Raw genomic sequence first — 22,411 nt, 5'->3', positions numbered from 1 at the left:
TTAAAATCCTTAACTGTTTAATTCCTGTTTATTCCTGGAATTTATTTTTCTATAATAGCACATATGTACATTCAATTATGCAACATAATGTGCCTCCAAGCACTCTGCATACATTTTTTATGCTTTGCAGAGATGCATTTGTACGAGACAAAACTATGAAAATGAGTATGGAAAGAAAAACAAAATTCCAACACAAGCACTGCAAATCACTTTCCCCTTGCTTGCAATAGCATTCCCTCCCCCCTTGCACACAAACCAAAGGCTAATGTAACTATGCAGTATTTTAGGATTTTCATTTATAAGAATATGAATACAAGTACTTTGGAATGAGACTAACAGCATCTATTTCTTTCAAATCATCTATGTTGTTATGTGTGAAGGGATTCAGTTGGCAACAAAAATAACATGAAGGCTGCTCTGAAAGTAATGCCTTATTATATTGGTCCATAACATGAAAGGTGGATGCTGGCAGTAGATGCTGAACCCTCCCACCAATATCCCATTACATTTTGTTGCTGTGCAACAGATGGCAGCACAGGAGCAGTCTGACACAATGGCACTTGACATGAAAGTATGCATGAAGCAAAGGAGCATCACTGAATCCTTTCATGCGGATAAAATGGCAGCCACTGATACTCACTGATGCTTGCTGAATGTTTAAGGAGACCAAACAGTGGATGCGAGCACAGTGAAGTGCTGGGTGATGCATTTCAGCAGTGGAGGCAGTGGTAGAGTGACCTCCACTGGTGCAGATTTTAACTGCTCTTGTTCGCAGCTGGCAAAAGTGTATAGCTAATGGTGGTGACTAAGTTGGAAAAGGCTGTTTTGTAGCTGAGAATTTGTAAGTTCCACACAGCCTTTAGTTTTACATAACACACACGTGCCAGAAGCTACATAAAACTCACTGTTTGCTTTTACTTACAGAAAGTAAAAGCATGAATATCTTCGTTTACTGTGGAACAAGCTTTTTTCAAAGTTTCTATGAAAAGAATTCCCACACTGAGACCACGTATATAACAAGCTGAATAATTTAACATTGTAACAATCCCAAAAAAGCTATTCCCAAAAATTTCAGTGGTGCACGTGGAGTATAGATTTAACTGCATTCAAACAATCAACGTTTTCACAAAAATAATCTTCAAAACTCTACTCTTTACAATCAAAGAGTACTGTTATCTTCCAATTGCTAAGATTAAAGAAGTGAGACACTATCTCTGCTTTGTTTTCTTATTTAAACATTAGTGCTCATCATGCTACAACTATTTAACCTACAACACTTTGCTTTAGTTCAGACAAGAGGCTATCCTCAAAAGCTTCTTGATTATAATGAGAATGCTATGCTGTCTGAACATCAGCATCTACAAAAGCATTTGCAGAGCTGATGCCACAAATGATCATCCTACAAATACTGCTGCAGTAGTACACTAGAACTTGTAAGGATTACTCATTTAACTTTTCGAATTAAAACAAACATGCTTTCATTAACCTAAAGAATTAACCACAGGCTATGGTCTGCATTCTGTAACACTTATAAGCAACATCCAAAAAACTTGTTCCTATTAAAGCATATAAATATATTATTGTATATATTTTTATATATATAAAATAAGTATTCAATTCCTCTCCAATGATCAAGGTGCTTAACTGAAACACTATGACCAACATTTCAGCTTATAAAAGCATCAAGATCTCCCTCTAGAGGACTCATTTGAAAACAGTAAGTCACCTTCATTCTAAACCTTCCATTAAATAGTTACAGTAAAGGACTGCATTTTGCAACAGTTACACTAAGCAGTTACTGTTTGTATTGCAAAGTTGCAAACAGGCTCCCACCAGGATTCCTGGTTTTTAAAGAGCAAACACAGCGAGAAGATGACCTCTGCCTGAAAGCTTTAAAAGAAGATATGCAAGCAGAGTGGATTAGGCTTTCACTTTATTTAAACACACAAAACCAACAAAACAAAACAAACAAACAAAAATAAAAGCCATTAAGTTGAGGTTCTGAGGCAATTACAGGACAGTTCCTTGTATTTAGAATCACAGAATGGTTTGGGTAGTAAGAAACCTTAAAGCCCATCCAGTTCCATCCCCCTGCTGTGGGCTGGCTGCCCCCCACCAGCTCAGGCTGCCCAGGGCCCTATCCAGCCTGGCCTTGGGCACCTCCAGGGATGGGGCACCATCAGCTCTCTGGGCAGCAGCCCCACGGCATCACCATCCTCCCAATGAAAAATTTCTCCCTAACATCTGATCTAAATCTCCCCTCTTTTAGTTTAAAACCATTTCCCCTTGCCCTATCACTATCAACCAGTGTAAAAAGTTGATTTCTCTCCTGTTTAAAAGCTCCTTTTAAGCACTGGAAAGCCACAGTGAGGTCTCCCCAGGTCCTTCTCTTCTTCAGACTGAAGAAACCCACATCCCTCAACCTTCCTTCACAGGAGAGGTGCCGCAGCCCTCTTTGACAGGATTTCCAGGTATAAAATAAAATAAAATAAAATAAAATAAAATAAATAAAATAATAAAATAAATAAAATAAAATAAATAAAATAATAAAATAAATAAAATAAATAAAATAAATAAAATAAAATAAATAAAATAAATAAAATAAAATAAATAAAATAAAATGGGGAAAGCAAGGGGAAAGCAAGGGGAAAGGAAATCCTTTCCCATGGGATACTGGAAAAATCAACTGGGTCACCAAAAATCCATCCCCCCAGGAATAACACCCATAAACCTCAGCACTCTTGTAAAAGCAAGATATTTCTGTCATTCTAAGTCCTCCCACTCAGCTCTTGTTCCCAAAGAAAAAAAAACACCAGTCAGATGATTTGTACGTCGCTCCAAGAAAAACCTCACAGCACAGCACCTACACCTTAGCTAGCTCGTTAAACTTATCAACAGCCAATTCACAGCGAGCTGAGCTAACAAGGAAAATGACGCTTCCGCAGAGCTTTCATATTTTCTTCAACTATTAAGCCAAGGAGCCCGAGCACCGCACGCACACAGCGCTGGCCCGTGAGCACCCCGTTCCCACACGGGCGGCACAGTCAGGACGGCACAGTCGCCTCACCCCTCTCCCCAGCCCTCCCAGGCTCGCCGCCCCAGCCCGCAGCCGCCCCTCACCCGCCACCACCTGAGAGGCGCCGGAAGTCGCTCCGCTGCGACAGCCCCTCTTTAAAATGGCGCCGGGTGGAAACCAGCACCGCCACACGTCGCCCCCTCAACTCCTGCCGGGACAGCGCGGTGTGACGAAAGAGCTCGGATTGCGACTCGTTGGGTGCTCACGAGGGCCTCTTTCGATGCGAGCCCTCCTTGGGAGTGCGGGGCGAACGCTGATTGTTACGGGGGAACTGGAGGTGCGGAACGATGGTTCCGCGCAGCTCGCGTTCCCCACCCGGAGCAGGGCACAGAGCGCCGGGCGCGGTGATGCAATGGCTGTGACAGCAGAGCGCTGAGCGGGTGAGCAGTGGGGCCGCGTGGAGCCGGGCGCGCAGAGATCAGGGCCAAGGGCAGCAGAGGGGCCGCCCAGCGGGCACCGCTCCGGGCTTCACCTCCTGCGGGCGAGCGGTGCTGCAGGGTCTCTGTTTGGCGGCCCTTTCCTGGGAAGCGGTGGCTGGGAGATGGGTGGGGGCTCAAATGGGACGGAGCGCTGACAAGCTAGGATGTTGCACTGTCATCTCAGGGACTCGTCTTGCACACTTTCACCGTGATTTCACACGTCAATTGATGATCAGTACGACTGCGATGACGGTTCCGTAAAACACATTGTGGTTGCAGTGCTTCCCGAGGCACGTTTCCATTGATGTGTACATCCATGCTGTGTGCTTTAATTTATCTTTTCATTTTTTGCTTTCTCAACTTACAGAGTCAGTCCATTCTCAAGCTCCCATCTATGATTTTTTTCCTTTGACTATGTTTAGGGAAAGTACGTGATGTCTTTGAGCTTTCTTTCCTTTTCTGACAGCTTTCCTTACGTAATACATTTTTTAACATGCGCTTCGCCAAATTGTAGAATATCCTGTTTACGAGGCTGGATAGTAACAGGACAAGGGGGAATGGTTTCAAAGTAAGTCAGGGGAGGTTTAGATTAAATATGAAGAAGTTTTTCACACAGAGGGTGGTGACACACTGGAACAGGTTGCCCAAGGAGGTTGTGGATGTGGCTCTTGGCAGCCTGGTCTGGTGGTTGGTGACCCTGCACATATCATGTAGTTTCAACCCCCTGCTCATTGTGGTCCTTTCCAACCCAGGCCATTCTGTGATTCTATGAATATCCAGTTGTTTCTTTTTTTTTTTTTTTTCTTTTTTAAGGTCAGAATTGCATTTATGTATTTCAAAAGCTGGTAAAGACCCATGTCCCAGATCACTGAATGCCTGGCTTGAGTTCCACCAGCAAAGAAGGGCAATACTGATGCAACTGGAAATAAGTTCTCAGTAGCATTCAATTTCTTCTCTATTTCCATCATATTTTTACTCAGCTTATTTCCATCTTATTAAGGAGTCTTTCTGTTTTATGATTCTCTCATTTCTGCACTCAGTCTCAGCCATGATATTTCAGCCTTTCTGAAAGGAGGCAATCCATCAGTAGGTACATTAAAGAATTAAGGTAAAACAATTTGTTTTTACACCAAAGAATAAATCTTGTTTACATTTTCCTATTTTGCAAAATTTGAAAACTGCAGATTTCCTACAGAAAGACTGTGTGCCAACTTTCATTAAGTGTTTTCTAATGTGAATTTACCCCTATACTTTCTTTTCCAGTTAAGTATCTCATGCTCACAAAAAAGAGGAAAACGCTATTATTGAGAGAAAAGAATGTAAGTAAATTGTAGGCTTATGTCATTTAATTACTTAACATCTATTATACTGCCTCTTTAACACTGTCAAACTACAGATAATCAAACTTGAAGGGATGTAAATTAAGAATCTAAGGATCACACATATTACATTAGTAGTCACTTTTATTTTAGTCCATTCTGTAATGTAAGTATGGTGTCAGCATTAATAGACTAAAATAGAAAGTAATGCATTTCTCAGTCTTTTCAGATTATTCAGCTGAAATCTGGGAATATTACAGCTGTCTAACAAAGCCTTAATGAAAGATATGTTTAGTTAATGATAGATATGGAGGACTTGATAAATTAAAAACAAAAGTTTTCTAGGCAAGTTTTTTTTGGGGGGGAAGGGGGAGGGTTAAAACAGTGGCAGTTCAAATATGCTATATAAATATATCCAAGGTTGTGATTAGACTGATTATTTTGTGGAAGGAATGCTTTCAAATTGTGATTAATAGCTAATTCAACTATTAGGTGCTTTTTTCATTTTTAATTCTGGGAGAAGGATCCTTAGGTCCCTTCCAGCCCAAGCCTTTCTATGATATGATTCAATAATATACCTGGGAGGCTGTCTGGAATTGTTTGATCTGAATCTATATCACTCTTATGAAAACAAGCAAACAAAGAAAAAACCCAGCACTGCTCACTTTAAAGCTGATCAGAGGTGACAATCTTCTCCACAAACGCATCTCCTACAACCGTGTCTGAACTTTCAGCTAAGAAAGCTATTTCTGTTTGAATATCCATAATCCTCTGAAAGGCAGCAGGATTATACATAGCATGGAACTTGTCCTTCATGGACTAAAGTGTGGCCATGGTATGACAGAAAATGCCTGGAGTTAATTATTTTCCCAACACACTTGTCTTTTAAATTCATGAACTTTCCTTTTTCATTACTACATTTGTCACTGTCCCATCTTGTTATAGTCTAGGTAAAATAGGAATCGATTATGATTCAGATGACATCACTCTCCTCAAGAGAAGAAAACATGCAACAGCTTGAATGATTGCATCAGCAACTGCATCCAGTAATGCAGCACTTTGCCACACTAGCCAAGTTGCATTTATATTTTCCCTCAGTGCATTTTTGTCATTAGTATCTGCACTACTATGTCACTTTATCTGCCCTAGGTTTTATCAAGATAACATTGCAAGTGCAGCTGTTGTTCACATAGATGGTGTCTTCCTTACCTTTTAACACTGATTTTCTTGAATATAAATACGACAAAATCAGAATCATAATGGTTTTAAAACTTTCTTATCATATCCAGTAAATGTTTGTCTATTTACAAGTATTTAAATAGGATGATGCTTTGATTTTTACTATAAAAAAAGCCTTAGCACTTAGGTACATCTGTAGACCTCATCGTTCTTTGCAGAAAGCTACTGGGCTTGAACAATTTCTTAAAATAAGAAGTTCTGCCTCTGCAGTTGAATTTTTTTTTTTCTACTCATGGCAGGCTGATAATAGCTTTGCCAAATTTCAAACAGCAATAGAAGTCTATTTTCAGATTGGAATACTTAAAGACAATTTATCAAGTAATTTTGAAAAAAAAAAAAGAGGAAGAAATGTCCAGAGGAGCAAAAGTTGCTGTGCCAGGATTATTGTAGGCATGTATAGTAAAGTAGGCTTAATTCCATGCAGAGCATATTACAGGAGTTTCCACTGTTGTAAATCACTAAGAGGTAAACAATGTATTCACTAAAATTAAGTACAAACCTGCTTGCAACATATTTCAGATTATAACTGCAGAGACAAAGAACAAAATGCTTCTGATTTGGAGTGAAAATAACCTTCCCAATTTAAATGCATTTGAAAACAAAAAATTGCTTAACAGTTTAACAGCATTACTTAACTTTCTGTGTTGGTATACTGTGCAGCTGTAGTTTTCCAGACTCTTGGTTGCTGTTAATTTTAAAAAAGTGCTAAGAAACTATCACAGTAAGTTATTACTAATATGTGCAATATCATGGGTTTTAGCGTGGGAGAGAAGCCTACTTACAGAAGTGACAACACTGTGCTAGGAAGTTTCTGTGATCAAGGTGTATGTTGGACATAAAGAAGACTGCTGGGTTGTTATTCTCAGATTCAGCTTTCTCCCAGTGTTGTTTTGCAGCAGTTCATAAGATGAACAAATAGTTCATTCCACTTCAGATTATTGCTTACCTATAGATTGATTCTTCCACAAGAAGCAACATTTCCCACTGAGCATTTGTGTGTTTCTTTAACCTCTGGAGGAGAGCAGACCTTTCTAACCTATATCTTTGTATGAGTTTAAATACTATATTGCATATATTAAGACAAAATTCCATATAACACAGAAAATTCTATTGAAAATTCAGCTTCTGTGACACAAAAATGTGACAAGGTACCAAATAGTACAAATACATTAAGCAGTCATGAATCTCTTCTAGCTGATCAGAGATGCTCTGAATCATAGATGTATTTAATTACTTTGTCACTATTTTGACAATGCATTCTAGTGTTAGATGAGATACTTAGAGAAACAACACTGTAATCATCTGTACATTTATTTGCTGCTCAATGTCAGTCCTTTTTGTGCATGAAACTAAATTAAATGTTCTAAGCTTGTTTGCTCTTTGAAGCTCACTATGTTGAAGTCTTTACATTTATCCATCTATTACCAATAGCATTAAATTTGTGGTCAGTGGAATTCTTTGCTCTTATTCTATTCGCCTGATCTTCAAGGTAAACATGAAAGAATAAAACGCTTTTTTTTACCCTACAGTTCTTCTGGCTTTGCTGCTGCTTTCAATAACCAAGCCAAAAAACTGGAAGTCTTTGGATTTAATTGAATTGTAAATAAAAACATCATTTACAGTCCAGCAAAATGGCTGATATCCCGAACTGTGATTTGAAATCCTTGAGTCCACTTCAGCTGTTTGAGAAAGTAACTGAACAAGGAGAGAAAGTCAGAGCACTGAAAGCAGGAAAGGCACCAAAGGTATTTCCATTCCATGTGTGGAACCAGTCATTTTTCATGTCTTCAGGAGTACTGAAGAATATAATTGTTCTGAGATCTTATTTATAATTGCATTAAGAAAAAAATTCTTTGTTTAAAAATACTTATGTCCACTTTGTGGTCATACCTCAAACAAAATAGTTATTAATAAGAGCAAAGCTCTTATTCCTGAAGTAAGAACAGAGTGCTGTAGACTTAGACTCTGCTTCCACCAGTTGCTGTGATCTAAGGTACTTGGTTTTCAGGTGAAGTTGATATCATTTTCTTTCTGTCCTGTTATTAGTTCTCTGTTTAAAATATATATATATATATATATATATATATATATATATATATATATATATATATATATATATATATATATATATATATATATATATATATATATCTTTCTCCATACATTATTGTACAGATTAGCAAGTATGTCTTCCCGTAGCTGTTTCTGCTTAATCTTCCTGAAGTGATTTAGTATTTTGCCATTAATTTCCAGTTCCCTGTGCAATCATCACTATGTTGGCAGAGTCCAGTTTTAATATGTTCTCTCTTCATGGATTACGTGAGGAAGTAAGCCTTGAAAACTAAGCATTAGTTTTAAAACCTCAATGTATTTATTGCTTACATGACATATTATGTTAGCTTTGTATTAAAAGGGTCATAACAATGGAGTTTATAAAGACCTTCATCTTATGATTTGTCTTCAAGTCTGTAAACGAATTGTTAACAATTGAGTTACTTTAAGTCAAGCCACTAAATGAACATTGTAAAGTAAATTAGGTAATATTTTATGTTATATCTGTGTATCTCTTTGTCTGTTTAAAACATTAGTCTTGTTAGAACTCTAGAAAAACAGGCAAGCATTTTTTTCCTCATGCACAAATAGAAAAGAGGGACAGATACTTTAAATACCTTGCCAGTGATAATGAGCTGAATTCTTCTGATTAGAAAACTGTTGCTTTCTATTTGCTTTAATTTTACCATTGGCAGAGATGCTGCAAACATAAAGGCTTAGAGCTCATGAATAATGCCCTTCAAGTCAAAGCATGGATCTAAATTTTGAAGGACTGAGACATTCTTACAATTGTTTATCTCAATTATGTCAAATCAAACAGCTGTTTTTCTCTTTGTTCAGGATGAAATAGACGCAGCAGTGAGAATGCTGTTGTCATTAAAGCTGTCATATAAAACAACAACAGGACAAGATTATCAGGCAGGCTTGCCTCCAAAAGATCATGCATTAATAAACAATGGTACAACTAAAGAAGAGGATGAAGATCTTGTGGATCCCTGGAATGTGCAGACATCAAATGCTAAAGGCGTGGATTATGACAAACTCATAGGTACAACTCCTTGCTAATGCTAAGAGATTTATGTGAAGTGATTGTAATGACCACAAAAAAACAGCAATGGATCACAAATCCTGATCAGCAGAATTAAGTAACATTTAATTTGTGTCTGATGTTAGCATTCACATCTAAAGAATTTACTATAGGAGTTTGAAGTGTCCAAGGCAAGGATTTCTCACTGAGGATTTAAATACATTTCAGTTGGAAATAAGTTTTGTTCAATTTGTTTTTAGCATAAGAACTATTATTAGAAGTTATGTTAATGCAGATATTGTGAATGAGTATGTTTATCATCAGTATTTGTGATACTGAACAGCTAAAGCCTACAACATTCTGGCCAGGTTGTAGAATTCTTCTGTATTTGATTTGACTTCTGCATTAGGGAGGGCAGAAGTGATCCAGAGCTAATGCAGAAGTCTCTAAGGATAATGATAGCTTTACAAGACATGCTGTCAAACAGCCAAGTGCTGTCTGGGACAGAAAAGATGCAGCTTATGCTTAAAAAAACATAAATGGAAATAGTAGTTGTATTCTATAAAGCAGGGGATATAGCTGCCACTGACCAGTTTTCAGATCACCTAAGAAAGGTATTATTTATTATTCAGTACTAAAAAAGAAATAGCTTACCTTTTCCCAAGGATAAGGGCTTGCTAGAAAACTTCCAAAAGAGACAATCTCTAAGTAGAGATGCTTCCTCTTGGACTGCCAGCTTTTAAATGAGGTTAGGGAGGGGTGGACCCAGGGTCTACTCCATCCAGTCTCACAGGTGAATTGCTTGCACCTGTGCTCCCAGGGCTGGCCATGCTCCTTCACCAGGTGCTCAATCTGTGACCTAACAGTTCCCATACAGTAATGGAAAATATTTTAGAGATGTAACAAAACTTCCAAAGCTCTGTAATTTAAAAAATGTGGCTTTAGTTTATTTCCTTACTTGTCTTATAGTTTATTTTTAAAGTTTGAGTCCATAACATTGAAATAGGCAAGAAAACTGTTTCATTAATTTTAACTAATTTTGCCCTCTTTTAAGTGAAATAGTTGTCAATCTTCAATATATATTTAGTACCTCAATGAAAAGTCTTAAACAGTTGTATGTTGCTGACTTGAGAAACAAGCAGACAAGAGAGTATACACCTTCATGTGTCAGCAGTTATGTACTTACATTTGGGAGCTCAGTTGCAGCATTATTTTAACTGAGTGTGATTTTATTGAAAGATCCTATCAGATGTATGTGTCTATTGGCTTAGTCCGTAGAAAGCCATAGGAGAAAGGAAAAGCTGAAAAGGGAGAAACGTGCAAAGAAAAATACATGTCAGGAGGGGAAGAAGAAGAAAGATGATTGTTGGATTCTAGAAAGAGATCTCATTTCTTGTGTAGGAGATATGGAGAAGGCCTTTTTTGTTTTCCTGGAGGAAGTTCTAACTCTTGTATTCTATTCTTCCCAATTTTCTGCTTCTGTTGCCACAATCTCAGTATCTTTCAAAGTGACTAGCATGACTTCACTGTAAATTAATTATCTAAAGAAATCCTATTCTTTTACCTGACAGCAGCTTCCTTTTCTAGTAACTGTTGTGTATGTGTGTGTGTAGGTACGTGTGTCCTTTTGACCTACTCTACAATGGAGAGTTAGGATAGTTCTTCCCTATTTGCATTGCTAACAGATTGGGGAATTTGATGGATGAGTCATTTAACTTTGATTCTAAGTTATGCATTGAAAACTTTTCATAGAAGAAAGGTAGCCACTCTGGGAAGTGAAACAGTTACTACTTGCTATCAATAAACTTATTCCTCATCTTTTTAAAAATAATAATTAGAATATTGCCCAAGAGGTTGGTATAACATTATAAATATAACTCAAAATAAAGGAAATATTTGTGTCACCTACAATCTGTTTATATATTATTTACATACTAGTTGTACTCTATAAAGTTGCCAGTATGTTTATTTTTCTTCAAACATAGAAGAAATGAACATGCTAAAAGCATGGTGTAATTGAAAGGAGCGTTATTCTCAAATACTTTTCCTGGATGTGCACTTATGCACCAGAACAGATATTCTGGGAAGAAAGATTCTGTTAGAATGTTCACTGTCTGCTTGTCTAGTCCAGACTTCATCAGTTGTGAGACTTCATCAGGTGGGAGATGGTGCAAATAGCTATACTGAAGATGAGTTAAACAGTGTAGCGTATCCATTGTTCTCACTTTTTCTACTAGGCTAATCATATCATCATAGAAGGCTATTAAGTTGGAATGACATTCCCATTCATAAATCCATACTGACTTCTCCCAGTCACTTTCATGTCTTTAATAAAATTTGAATGATTATTTGCTTCATCATGTGCTCAGAGATTGAGGTGTGACTGCCTGGCCTCTAATATCACATTTACTTCTTCTTGCCCTTCTTCAAAATGGGAGAGGTATTTGCTTTCTTCCATTCCACGGGCACCTCTCCCAGTTTCCATGGCTGTTCAGAGATTATCAAGACTAGGTTGGTCAGAAAGTTACTGTAATAACAAATAGTAGATTATTAGTTTTCTGCATGCATAGAGAACCTGGCAAAGAGGAAAAGGTACACAGTACGCTTTCAGCAAATGCAAATATACTTTTCAAAATGGCAGCATTCAGGATTTCTTATGTACAGCAAGAGTAAAGCTGTCTTTTCATAAAAGCTAGAATATTAAAGATCAAAAGCATGCTAGGAATTTTTTAAAAGCTTGTCGGAGAGTGGAGACTGTGTCCTTGTTAGAAACTGTTCAGGAATACAGATTCTCTCTGGATAGAGAATCTAAGAAGGTATTAAATTTCTTCATTAGAGGAAACAGGTGGGCAAAAATTATGCAGTTTCCTTAGCAAGGAAGATGAAGACGGAGAAAAGGGAGTCATGCAGACTCTGAATGTTTAATACAGTTACTTAGGCATTTTTAGAGAGCTTTCAATCAGGTTTCACACTACACAAATATTTCTAAGGTGGCTAGCCCCAGCTGGTGTCAGTATTCTCATGATTTTTGTATCACAGAACCACAGAAATGTGGAGGTTGGTAGAGACCTCTGGGTCCATCCTATCTAGTCCAACCCCACTGCTCAAAAAGGGACAGCCAGAGCTGGATGCCCAGGATCACATTTGTATGGCTTTTGAAGATCTCCAAGGTAGAAGACTCCATTACAGCTCTTTCTAGAAGAGCAGCCTCTTGACTGTTCTGCTGAGTTAAAAATTTCCATGTTCATTTGCTCTCTAGTTAGCATTCATCCAAATTATGATTATTTTGGCATTTTTACTGCATTTTATTTGCTAGGAATAAATTAATTCAGTAATTCAGAACTGCTTAGAACAATCAAATGTGGTGATGCTCAGAAAACAGGGATTACAGTGGTGTAGTACTGCTCTAGTAGGAAGTTGCAGACGGTGGAAAGACATTTCAGTTAATTACTGTATCACAACAGGAAGATTTTTTTATTTTTTAATAGATAGATATAGGTATTACATACATATAAAATGTACTTATGTATCCATTTTGCTCCCTTGAATAATTTGTCAATCACAATAAGATATTCTGATGCTCAATAGAGTAGAATAGTAGCAAAGATTAGATTCTTCTCTAGATTTCTCTGAGTGGGTCAAAATCATGAAGAATAAATGTATTCATTAGGGTCCAAGAATTGGGATCAGAGTATAGTAAGCTTTACTGAAGAAATAAGATATTTTCCCCAGTTTCATCTGCAAAAAGGAAGAAATGCTGCTACTTCAGTCCGATAAAATCTTTCTTAAATTACTTCAATTGAAAAAGTTTTATTTTAATCAGCTGATTTCCTAAACCACCTACTAATAAGTCTTACGTGATTGCAATGAAGAGAATTGTGCATTACCTTTTCAAGCCTCTTGAGGGGAGCAGTATCCATAATCATGTTGATACAAATGGGGAATAAAGTTTGGAGAAGAGCATTTGGGATTGAAAAGTGGAAAACGTGATTGGAGGGCTGAAAATGTAAACGTCAAGAAAGGAACATTAAGTTCCTTTCAGCCATTTTTATCCTCTGATGTACAAAGGCCAATTTATTGATCTAATTACGTTTCCCTGAATAATAGTTCTGCTGTAACAAAAACAATTATAATCAATCATGGATGGAGCAAAACAGGGATGTAGTGATTAGACTGGGCCTACTAGCATAGAGTTAATTTCAAGGACTACTGTTGGGACTTAAGGGAAAAATAAGGAAAATTTAGCCATTTTACTTTTTACCTGAGATGTAAAGATGTTCTTTTTCAGTTAGGCTGCATAGATTAATGAAAGATCTGTTTTGGCTATGCTAATTTTTTATTTCTTTTTTTTTTTAACGTTATTATTTTAGTTCGGTTTGGCAGCACTAAAATTGATACAGATCTGATCAATCGAATAGAAAGAGCTACTGGGCAAAAACCTCACCGATTTCTACGTAGAGGAATCTTTTTTTCTCACAGGTGAGACTTTCTCATTAGAATTCAAAAATGTCAAATTATTAAGACTTTCTCTAAGCATTATTGGGAGAAACCTGTGACAAGCAAAAGGCCGTGTTCATTTACACCAGGTAAACAACTGTAATTTGCAATTAGCAACTACTCCAGGTCTACTCTGTCAACATTTGAAACACTTTGTTCTTTTTGGGTACATGCATCAATTTTTTTATGCCATCACTAATCCCAAATAGAAAGAGAAATGTGCAGGGAATCTTTGCTTTGTACAGGTTCCATTTTGACCCAGGATGTTAATGGATGGATGGAGAAATTGGCCTAGCAAAGAATACCAGGGCTCATATGCTGCAAAACTCTGCTTATTTGAGCAAGGGTTCGCATGGCCTGTGGATCTGTACATCCATACTGTCACATAAAAAAGGTTCAGGGAGTAATATTAAACACCAGCCTGCAAGTTCTGTATGGTTTATTTGTTAACATACATGGACTTTTGGCCTAAAGCAACTAGCACTTTTCAGATAAGTTCAGTCAAGTTTTTTCTATTTGTGTTTTTTATGGCTTTCTTGTTTTTGGTTTTTTTTTTCAGAGATATGGACCAAATTCTTCATGCTTATGAAAATAAGAAGCCCTTTTACCTTTATACTGGCAGAGGACCATCCTCTCAGGCAATGCACGTTGGTCATCTTATCCCATTTTTATTCACAAAGTAAGCTATTTCTATTGTTAGTATTACTCAAAAACATTTTTTTCCTGAGGAAATCTTGACTGCTGTCTATGGAAATGCCAAAATGATACATTACAATTTGTTCTGTTTGTCTGAGATAAATATTGATGAATTTAATCCATACATCATTAAAATAACCCAATCCCTGTATCACTATGAAGCCTTCTTCTTTGCACCTGTGCCTCTATAGCAGTTCCTAGAACTTTTGCTTCTCTTAAGCCAAGTTTGTAATGAAACTCAACATGGTTAGTTAGGTTGTGTCTGCAGTAGAAGCAGGACACAAAAATATTGAACTCTGAGCCAAAAAATCTCTAAATTCTACTCCCATTGCAAATGATTACATATGTACAGGAAACAGTGAGTGAGTCTTTTTTCCAGGTAATAAAATGTTTATGTTTGCTAACATCAAGTTAAGTAACTGCATATGGTGCAATCCTTTGTGTGTCCTTCTGTTTAAAATGTATAAAAATACTTATAGATGTCTAGCAAAAATGTCTTTATTTCTACTTATTCTAAAATAAAATCTCCCTGCTTTTATTAGGTGGCTGCAAGAAGCATTTGATGTTCCTTTAGTTATACAGTTAACTGATGATGAGAAGTACCTTTGGAAGGACATGACAACTGAGAAAGCATATGAATATGCTAAAGAAAATGCAAGAGATATTATTGCATGTGGTTTTGATGTCAATAAAACCTTTATTTTTTCTGATTTAGACTATTTGGGGTAAGTTGAAATTTATTTAGAGCACTGAAATCAAAAACATATTTGCATTTTCTCTCCAACTTGAATAGCCAGCAGTGTGTTTCTTTTAATAAGCGTGTGTAGGTTTGAAAACTTCAATAGAAGTTTTACAACACTTAAAGTAGAATTGTTGATTTTTATGCTATTCAACATCTTGTATACATACTCTTGTCATTCTCCTGTATAATAAATGTATGAACAAATTCTTGCATACACAGCGTTTAAATTTAAATTACAAGAAATATATTAAAGCTGCTAAAAGGTAAAAGTACTAAAACCACCAAGAAGCCTCCAGGCTGACTTAGGGTGGCATCAAAGTCTTTAAGATGTATTTATAGTTCAACCGCATTAGCTAAAAGCATTTCACAAGTGATACAAACAATTAGTTTAATACTTTATGAAAAAATAGCATTTCAACTGAGTAAAGTTTAAGGAAGATCTAAGAGAGAGAAACTTCTACTGGAGTTGCCTTCTCAGAAGGAGGGAAAAAATTGGCAAAGTTCAGAACTGAAGTTTTGGTTTTTGTTCTTCTATAAGAGCTGATAAGCTTCTGAAAATAGCTGGGTGAGAGGGTGTTCATTTTAGAGAAGAACTGTACCTCCCAGACTGTGGGCCCTATAAGACAGTTTTTCCTACTCCTCTGACTTTCCTGCCTTAAAGATAGGTTAACACAGATATACCTTGTGAGTGAATAAGGGCAAGTTAGACCTGCCAATTCTATTGTTTCACTTTTCCAGTAAAAGTAAAAAAAAACAGAGAAGATGCTGAGTTATATTCATTTGGAAAAGCTGCTGATGTATTTGGTGATCGTGGAAGACAGGGAACTTAGCTCTGAGCTACTATTGCTTTAGTGAACCACTTGGATACCAAGCAACACAGAAAATGTGATCTATTCAGTTTGTCTGAGTTCACAGAATGGCATAAAGAGAATTCACTTCAGACTCCGTAAGGCATAGTTTCCAAATCAAAATATTTCTGGTTTTAAATAATTAAATCTGATTTTTAAAAAGTATTGTTTTCAGTAAATATTTTTGGGAAAAAACAGTAAAATTTTCCAGGCAAATAAAAAGTTGTTTTTAGTGTCCTCTAATAATCCTCTAATTATCATCTCAGTGAACCACAAAAAGACCAAACTAGTGCTTTCAGAGATTTAATCCTGCAAGCTTTGTGACATTCTCAGCTTTTGGAATGAAAACAACTGTCCCGCTCTTGCCTTCTCATGTTATTTTTCCACTTTCTTTCTCACAGGTCAAGTACAGGATTCTACAAGAATATCATCAAAGTTCAGAAGCATGTTACGTTTAACCAAGTGAAAGGGATCTTTGGCTTTACCGACAGTGATTGTATCGGTAGGAAATAATAGTTTACTGGAAATGATCCTTGCTTTCTATCTTGCTATTTAAAGTAACTATTCAGAGACTGGTATGTGCCACTCAGGAAACAGATGGGAACAACAAGATCCATGTTTCTAATCTGATTCTAGAAGGATGTTATTGTAGTTTCTTCAGTGTAGAAAATACTTGACTATGACATTTCTAAGTTGTAGCATTACTAACAACAAAGTATAAAACAGAGAAGTTGAAATGACCAGGATAGTGAACCATTCCTGATTTTTCTAACTATTTAGCTATAGTCAATTATATACTTATACTGCAAAACGGTATAGAAAAAACCTACATTAATACACACACGTACATACATGAGAAAAGATAAGGAGTGCTCAAAAGCCTAATTATCATAGTGCTAGATAGTTCTTTCTTCCATTTGCTTTACTACCATTGTAGGTTTCTGTCTCATTGGAGAAGACTGAGAGAGGATCTCATCACTGTTTACAAATATCTAAAATGTGGGAACTCAAATGGATGAGTAGGCTCTTTGCAGTTGCATGCAGCAACATGACATGGGGCAGCAGGTGAAAATGTCTTTGCAAACTTCTCTATCATATCCAAACTTCTTGTTTTCTAGGGAAAATCAGCTTTCCTGCTATTCAAGCTGCTCCATCCTTCAGTTCATCATTTCCACAGATCTTCAATGGCAAGGAGAACATTCAGTGTCTTATCCCATGTGCTATTGATCAAGTAAGAAAATCATATTTCTTAATTTCTTTTTATTGGATTTGTTTGTGTAATTTACTGTTTAGGCATCATGGTGGCATGTCAAAATGTGTGTGAAACATTCCTGCAAGCATCTTTTTCAGATGGGAGCTGGAAGAGATATAAGAACGTTCTGCTGTGTCCTGACAAAGATGAAGGCTTAGCTTCAAAATCACGTGTTCATGTGTTACTCATTTTTTCCAGTGTTGAATCTGACTTGATCTTCAAAGTCAGCTGATATCTATGAAAGCAAAGACAGTAAAATCTTTAGTTATGCAGAAGTGTACTGACATGGGGGTAGAAAGAAACTTCTAGCCATCTCCATGGCAACTAGGGCAAAAGATAGCAAACCATAACTTGCATTGCAGGAGATTTATTCTGTACCCTGGGGGAAAACCTTCTATCAGAAAGGATAAAGAAGCATTGGAATAATTTGTGAGAAAGGCTGCTGAACCTCAGCTACAAGTGACCATGCAGAGCAGCTGAGGAACATCAGTTACAAATAATAGTGGCAGCATCTTTAAATAAATATTGTTTCTAGGAATCCGATTTTGCACTGTCTGAATCTTTAGCTCTTTTAGTCACAGGAACAGCTACTGGAAGATTATTTAAATACATTTTTCAACCACAATGTTATGGAATAATATTTTTGCATTTGGTTCAAGTCACAGCACAGCAATAGCACAGCACTACCAGCTTGATCACTGATTTAGTTCAGGTCCTGTGCTTATTGTTAAAACACTCAGAAATTTTGCCACCTTAGAGGTATGCATCTCCAAATCCTTGTTAACCAAAAGAATCAGAGCGTACAGTGGAACTACAGAAATGAAAAAATAGGATTTTGTTTGTTTGTTGTTCTGGATGGACAGTATCAGCTATGGAACTTGAGGTGTTTTTTTTTTTTCTTGAGACCACCTGTTAAGGCATGAACTAGCCAACACTAACCAGCCTTTAAGCCACGTTTTTTAACTTTATTCTGAGCTTTTACTGATGATTGTTCTAGGATCCTTATTTTAGAATGACCCGAGATGTAGCACCTAGGATTGGCTATCCTAAACCAGCCTTACTGCACTCAGTCTTCTTCCCAGCCCTGCAAGGAGCACAAACAAAAATGAGCGCTAGTGATGTCAACTCCTCTGTCTTCCTCAATGATACACCCAAACAAATTAAGACAAAGGTAAGTATCTTCAAACTTTAAGCACACAAAGGTTTACAACAAATAGAAGTGGTGCTCCTCATGTTTACTTTTTAATGTTTTCTTTGAATGTGTCTGCATCCTTTTCCTATACATCTAATTGCAAAGCATCTTTAGGAATTGATAGTTACACAAATTTAGCTAAACTGTCAAATGTAATCTTTTGCCTTGCCAACTAAACTAATAGTATAAAAAATTAGCTAGAATTTGTTTCATTTTTGGTCTAGCTATGCAAGCTGTGGAATATGTATATACTCCGCAGTCATTAGAAGCTGACATCTAATGACTGCTTTTTACTTTCTTGCTTCAGTCTTGTTGCTCTGCCTTAACTTTTCTCAAATCACCCTTCAGCTTCTCCCTTAATAGAGGAGCTAGAGGACTGTGTTATACTTCTCTTTACATTATAGTAATCCATAATTTAGTAGAAATTATAAAATCATTGTGTTGTTTCAGATTAACAAGCATGCCTTCTCAGGAGGCAGAGACACTATTGAAGAGCACAGGAAGTATGGAGGTAACTGTGATGTTGATGTGTCTTTTATGTACCTGACTTTCTTCCTTGAAGATGATGACAAGCTTGAACAACTGAAACAAGTAAGTAGCCAAGCTGAAAATATTCTTCATTCCTTTCCTTGAGGACAAATATATTTAGTTAATAGTACCCACGTCCTATTGGTTTATCAGCTTTCTCCTGCAGGAGCAGTAGCAAGAAAGGCAATAGCTACAGATTCTTTTCTAACCTTTTACTCCTTCCCAGACAAGGACAGGGTTGGATAGTTACTAGTAATTATTTTGCAAACTATTGCAAATTCCTTCCCTATGGAAATCTGGAGTATGTTTGAAATACTTACTAATTTTCCATTATGCTCCAGCCACTGAAATATTTTGTATACAGTTCTTGCTACCAAGAGCACAAAGACTAGTCCACAGCCAGCAGCTTATCATAGAATCATTAAGATTGGAAAAAACCTCTAAGCTCATCAAGTGTAACAGTCCACCCATCACCATTACTGCACTGCTGCCTCAGAATCAGATTAGAGTACATGAAGTCACTGCTTATAGCAGCATTGGTGGAGCTGTTTCAGTTATGGTACCATAACTTTCAGAACTGCATACTCAAAGCAACAGTGTCTTTAAAAAAATAAAAATTAGAACTGAGATTAAAACAGTTTGTTCTTATTGAAGTATTTTTCTTGAATTACAAATGGATGAGAAGGGAGAAGTAAGATTATCACATTTATTGCCATTTCAAATCGTAGTTGAACTGCCATAGCCATGTTTTCTAACCAGTGCTAAACTCCGCTGTTTAGTGAAAATATTTTCAGGAGCAGAGCAGTTGCACAGATTACCAACTCTTTATATAGACAGCTAAGTTAGACAGAGGTTGGGGTGTGCTGTAAAAAGCTTACTCTGATCACATCTCATACTTTACCCTAACTAAATGAGAGAACAGTGAAAATCTGAGCTTCTTATTGCAAAAAGCTGGGGGGAGTTGTTTTTTGTTGTTGTTGTTGTTTTTTTAATGAGATGTTAAGGAGAAAAATATGCGATTTCCTGCAAATAATTACATCGCTTTGCAATTCAATTTATTATATATAGATAGTCATACATGAAAATACCCAGCTGACACATTCTTTTAAAAGTCAATAAAAAATTCTAACAAGGTGAGTTTTCAGTGATACCACATTATCTTCTAAGACATGTGCTCATTTTTAAGCCCTGGCTAGGCTTTTTAAGAAATACTTATCACTAGGTCTTTTTCTGTTTAGCACCATTTTTAGCAAGTAACATTTTCTTGACAGGCATACACAAGTGGGGAATTGCTCACAGGGGAGCTGAAGAAGGTGCTTATTGAAACATTGCAGCCCCTGATAGCAGCTCATCAAGAGAGACGGAAGCAGATCACAGATGAAGTAGTGAAGCAATTCATGACTCCGCGGAAGCTAGCTTTTGAATTTTGAAGAAATGCTTATGTAACTCATCACTCAGTTAATCGAAATTGAGTAGTTGTTGTCTTCTGCTGTATATTATCACTCCCTAGTTATGAACAGCCTGCACTCAGTGCTTTATAAATATTGCTCTTAATGAGCTACTTATAAGGAGTATCAGAGTACGGGAAAAGTTTAAAATAGAGTTTAAAATAGGAGACTTGTATCTATTTAAAATCAAAGTATGTTAATTAAGGCATCAAATCTGTACAAGATATAATTACCTAATCTAACAGAGAAGCATGTCTGTCAGCCCAAGACTGTATTTTATTGTATTTCATGTTGAAAATATAAATAAAATTGCCATTTTGATTATAAAGTCTAATTTGCAAATTGTTTTAGAAATATTGGTTAACAATCATGCCTCAACCTAATAGCTGGTAGTCTCCATTGTGTTTCACGTCACATGGTTTACTGGCCAATGCGTCCTTTGGGGCTACTGGGAACATGCTGCACACACAAAGTGAGTGTTACATAGCAAATCACAAGGTGTCTTGGGCCTGGGATCTGTGCAGAAGAAATGGAGATCTATGAATTGTACACAAGAAAAAGAAAACCAGCCTGATTTTCTTACTGCCTTCCTTTTTGAGCTGTCAAAAAGTTGCAGAAATTTCACTCCTTTTTTTGCATCTGTTCAACCAGTCTCAGTGCCTCTGAAGGCTATTGTTAAGTTATAAACTTTCTTGATATTCTCAGGTGGAAGAGATTAGAGAAATGCAAATTTTAGTTTCAAGTTATGAAAAATACTAAATGTTGGATCATACAGTGAATACAAATTTCCTCCTGGACACAGGGATACTTGTAGTGTTGTCTGTCCTGTTTTACTGCACTATGTAATTTAAAGATACGCTTTCTCACCAAAATACACTTTTTGTTAAAAAACATCATGTAATATTTCATTTTTCCTTACTTAAAAAGAACTGTAATATCTTTGCTGTGATTGATGGGAAAAAAATCATGATTCACTAATTTAGTATGTCTAATTCTGAACACACAGTCAGATCAGTCTTCTATTCATACAGAAAAAGCAGTTGCTAGCCCAGACGTGGCCTTATCTAAGTCAAATAAAATTACCTTTGATAACACTGGTGGGTATTGATATATGGTATTTGCAAATCATTTAAAACATAAGGAAGGCAATGAAATGGGGTGTGAAATATTTAAACTTTAACAGGTTTTCTTGTGCAGGTCAAAAAAAAAAAAAAAAACCTCCACCCACCTGTTGTCTGTGAACCTTTGAAGTCAGCTGATGGCACTTGAGTTAAAGGAGAAGTTACAAGGGTAAAAGTTCTTACTGGTTTCAAGTGACCTTGCATCAGCCTGGTAGCACGTTTGAACTATTTGCTCTGCCTGGAGCTTCTCCCTTCCCACCTGTAGTAGTTCTGTAAAATCATATAAACAACCTTTACAGTAGTGACCTGCATTTCTGAGATGTAAATGTATGCGTGCCAAGCTGTGTATGAAGTAACCCTGTTTTTGTTATATTTATGCAAGGGACTGAAGGAAGAGCAAAGCAAGTTTAGTCTTAGAATCATCACAGAATGGCTTAGGTTGGAAGGGACCTTAAAGATCATCCAGTTCCAACCCCCTGCCTGGGCTGTTTGCCAGCCACCAGATCAGGCTGTCCCATACCCATCCAACACAGCATTGAATGTCTCTAGAGACACTACCCACTTCTCTGGGCAGGCTGTGCCAGTGCCATGCTCCCTCTGAATAAAGAATTTCCATCTAATATCTAACTTAAATCTCCCCATTCCTCCTTGTCCTATCACTGTCTGCCCATGTAAAAAGTCAGTCCTCCTCATGCTTGTAAGCTCTTGTTTTGCACATTTTAAATATGAACTGAAAAGAATTTGTTTAGCTTTTGTCCTGTTGTTACAGTTTATGTAACCTGGTACCACTAATCTAATGTCATGGACTTTAATGTATTAAACATTTACCAGCCACTACCTCTCCATAACCCATGGGCATTGTATCTTAATACAGACAAGTGTTTAACAATCAGTAGAAACACTTTTTTTTTTTTTTTAAGCAGTGGAGCAATTCATAGGAAAGACAAATAGGTTC

The 22,411-nt window shown here is 36.8% G+C and overlaps 2 protein-coding genes across 3 annotated transcripts in view; one reads left to right on the top strand and one right to left on the bottom strand.

Moving 5' to 3' along the window:
• WDR25 (WD repeat domain 25) overlaps positions 1-3,259 on the bottom strand; it is a 61,196-nt gene extending 57,937 nt beyond the window's left edge. Inside the window, exon 1 of one of the 2 annotated variants that reach the window (XM_031592992.2) lies at positions 3,131-3,259. The gene's annotated coding sequence lies outside the window, so the exon portion shown is untranslated. Of the gene's footprint in view, positions 1-3,120 lie in introns of both variants that reach the window. The other variant, XM_090141609.1, reaches the window with a different exon arrangement.
• Positions 3,260-3,279: 20 nt separating this feature from the next.
• WARS1 (tryptophanyl-tRNA synthetase 1) lies at positions 3,280-22,405 on the top strand. The gene is made up of 12 exons (XM_031592994.2): positions 3,280-3,456; positions 4,759-4,814; positions 7,583-7,798; positions 8,946-9,153; positions 13,503-13,611; positions 14,189-14,308; positions 14,868-15,050; positions 16,317-16,417; positions 17,034-17,146; positions 18,165-18,338; positions 18,810-18,950; positions 20,159-22,405. Exons 3-12 carry the CDS (start codon positions 7,685-7,687, stop codon positions 20,315-20,317), a joined length of 1,422 nt encoding a protein of 473 aa, XP_031448854.1. The 5' UTR covers positions 3,280-3,456; positions 4,759-4,814; positions 7,583-7,684; the 3' UTR covers positions 20,318-22,405.
• The last annotated feature ends 6 nt before the right edge of the window (positions 22,406-22,411 follow it).

The sequence above is a fragment of the Phasianus colchicus genome, chromosome 5, assembly GCF_987193195.1.
Source record: "Phasianus colchicus chromosome 5, bPhaCol1.hap1.1, whole genome shotgun sequence".
Classification (NCBI taxonomy): Eukaryota; Metazoa; Chordata; class Aves; order Galliformes; family Phasianidae; genus Phasianus; species Phasianus colchicus.
This window is presented reverse-complemented; position numbering and strand designations above follow the sequence as displayed.

Bases quoted from the DNA above. Each gene is read 5' to 3' on its own strand.
- WARS1 (XM_031592994.2), top strand. From the start codon at position 7,685: ATGGCTGATATCCCGAACTGTGATTTGAAATCCTTGAGTCCACTTCAG. The intron at 14,309-14,867 runs GTAAGCTATTTC...TGCTTTTATTAG, and splicing joins ATCCCATTTTTATTCACAAA to GTGGCTGCAAGAAGCATTTG. The intron at 18,951-20,158 runs GTAAGTAGCCAA...TTTTCTTGACAG, and splicing joins AGCTTGAACAACTGAAACAA to GCATACACAAGTGGGGAATT.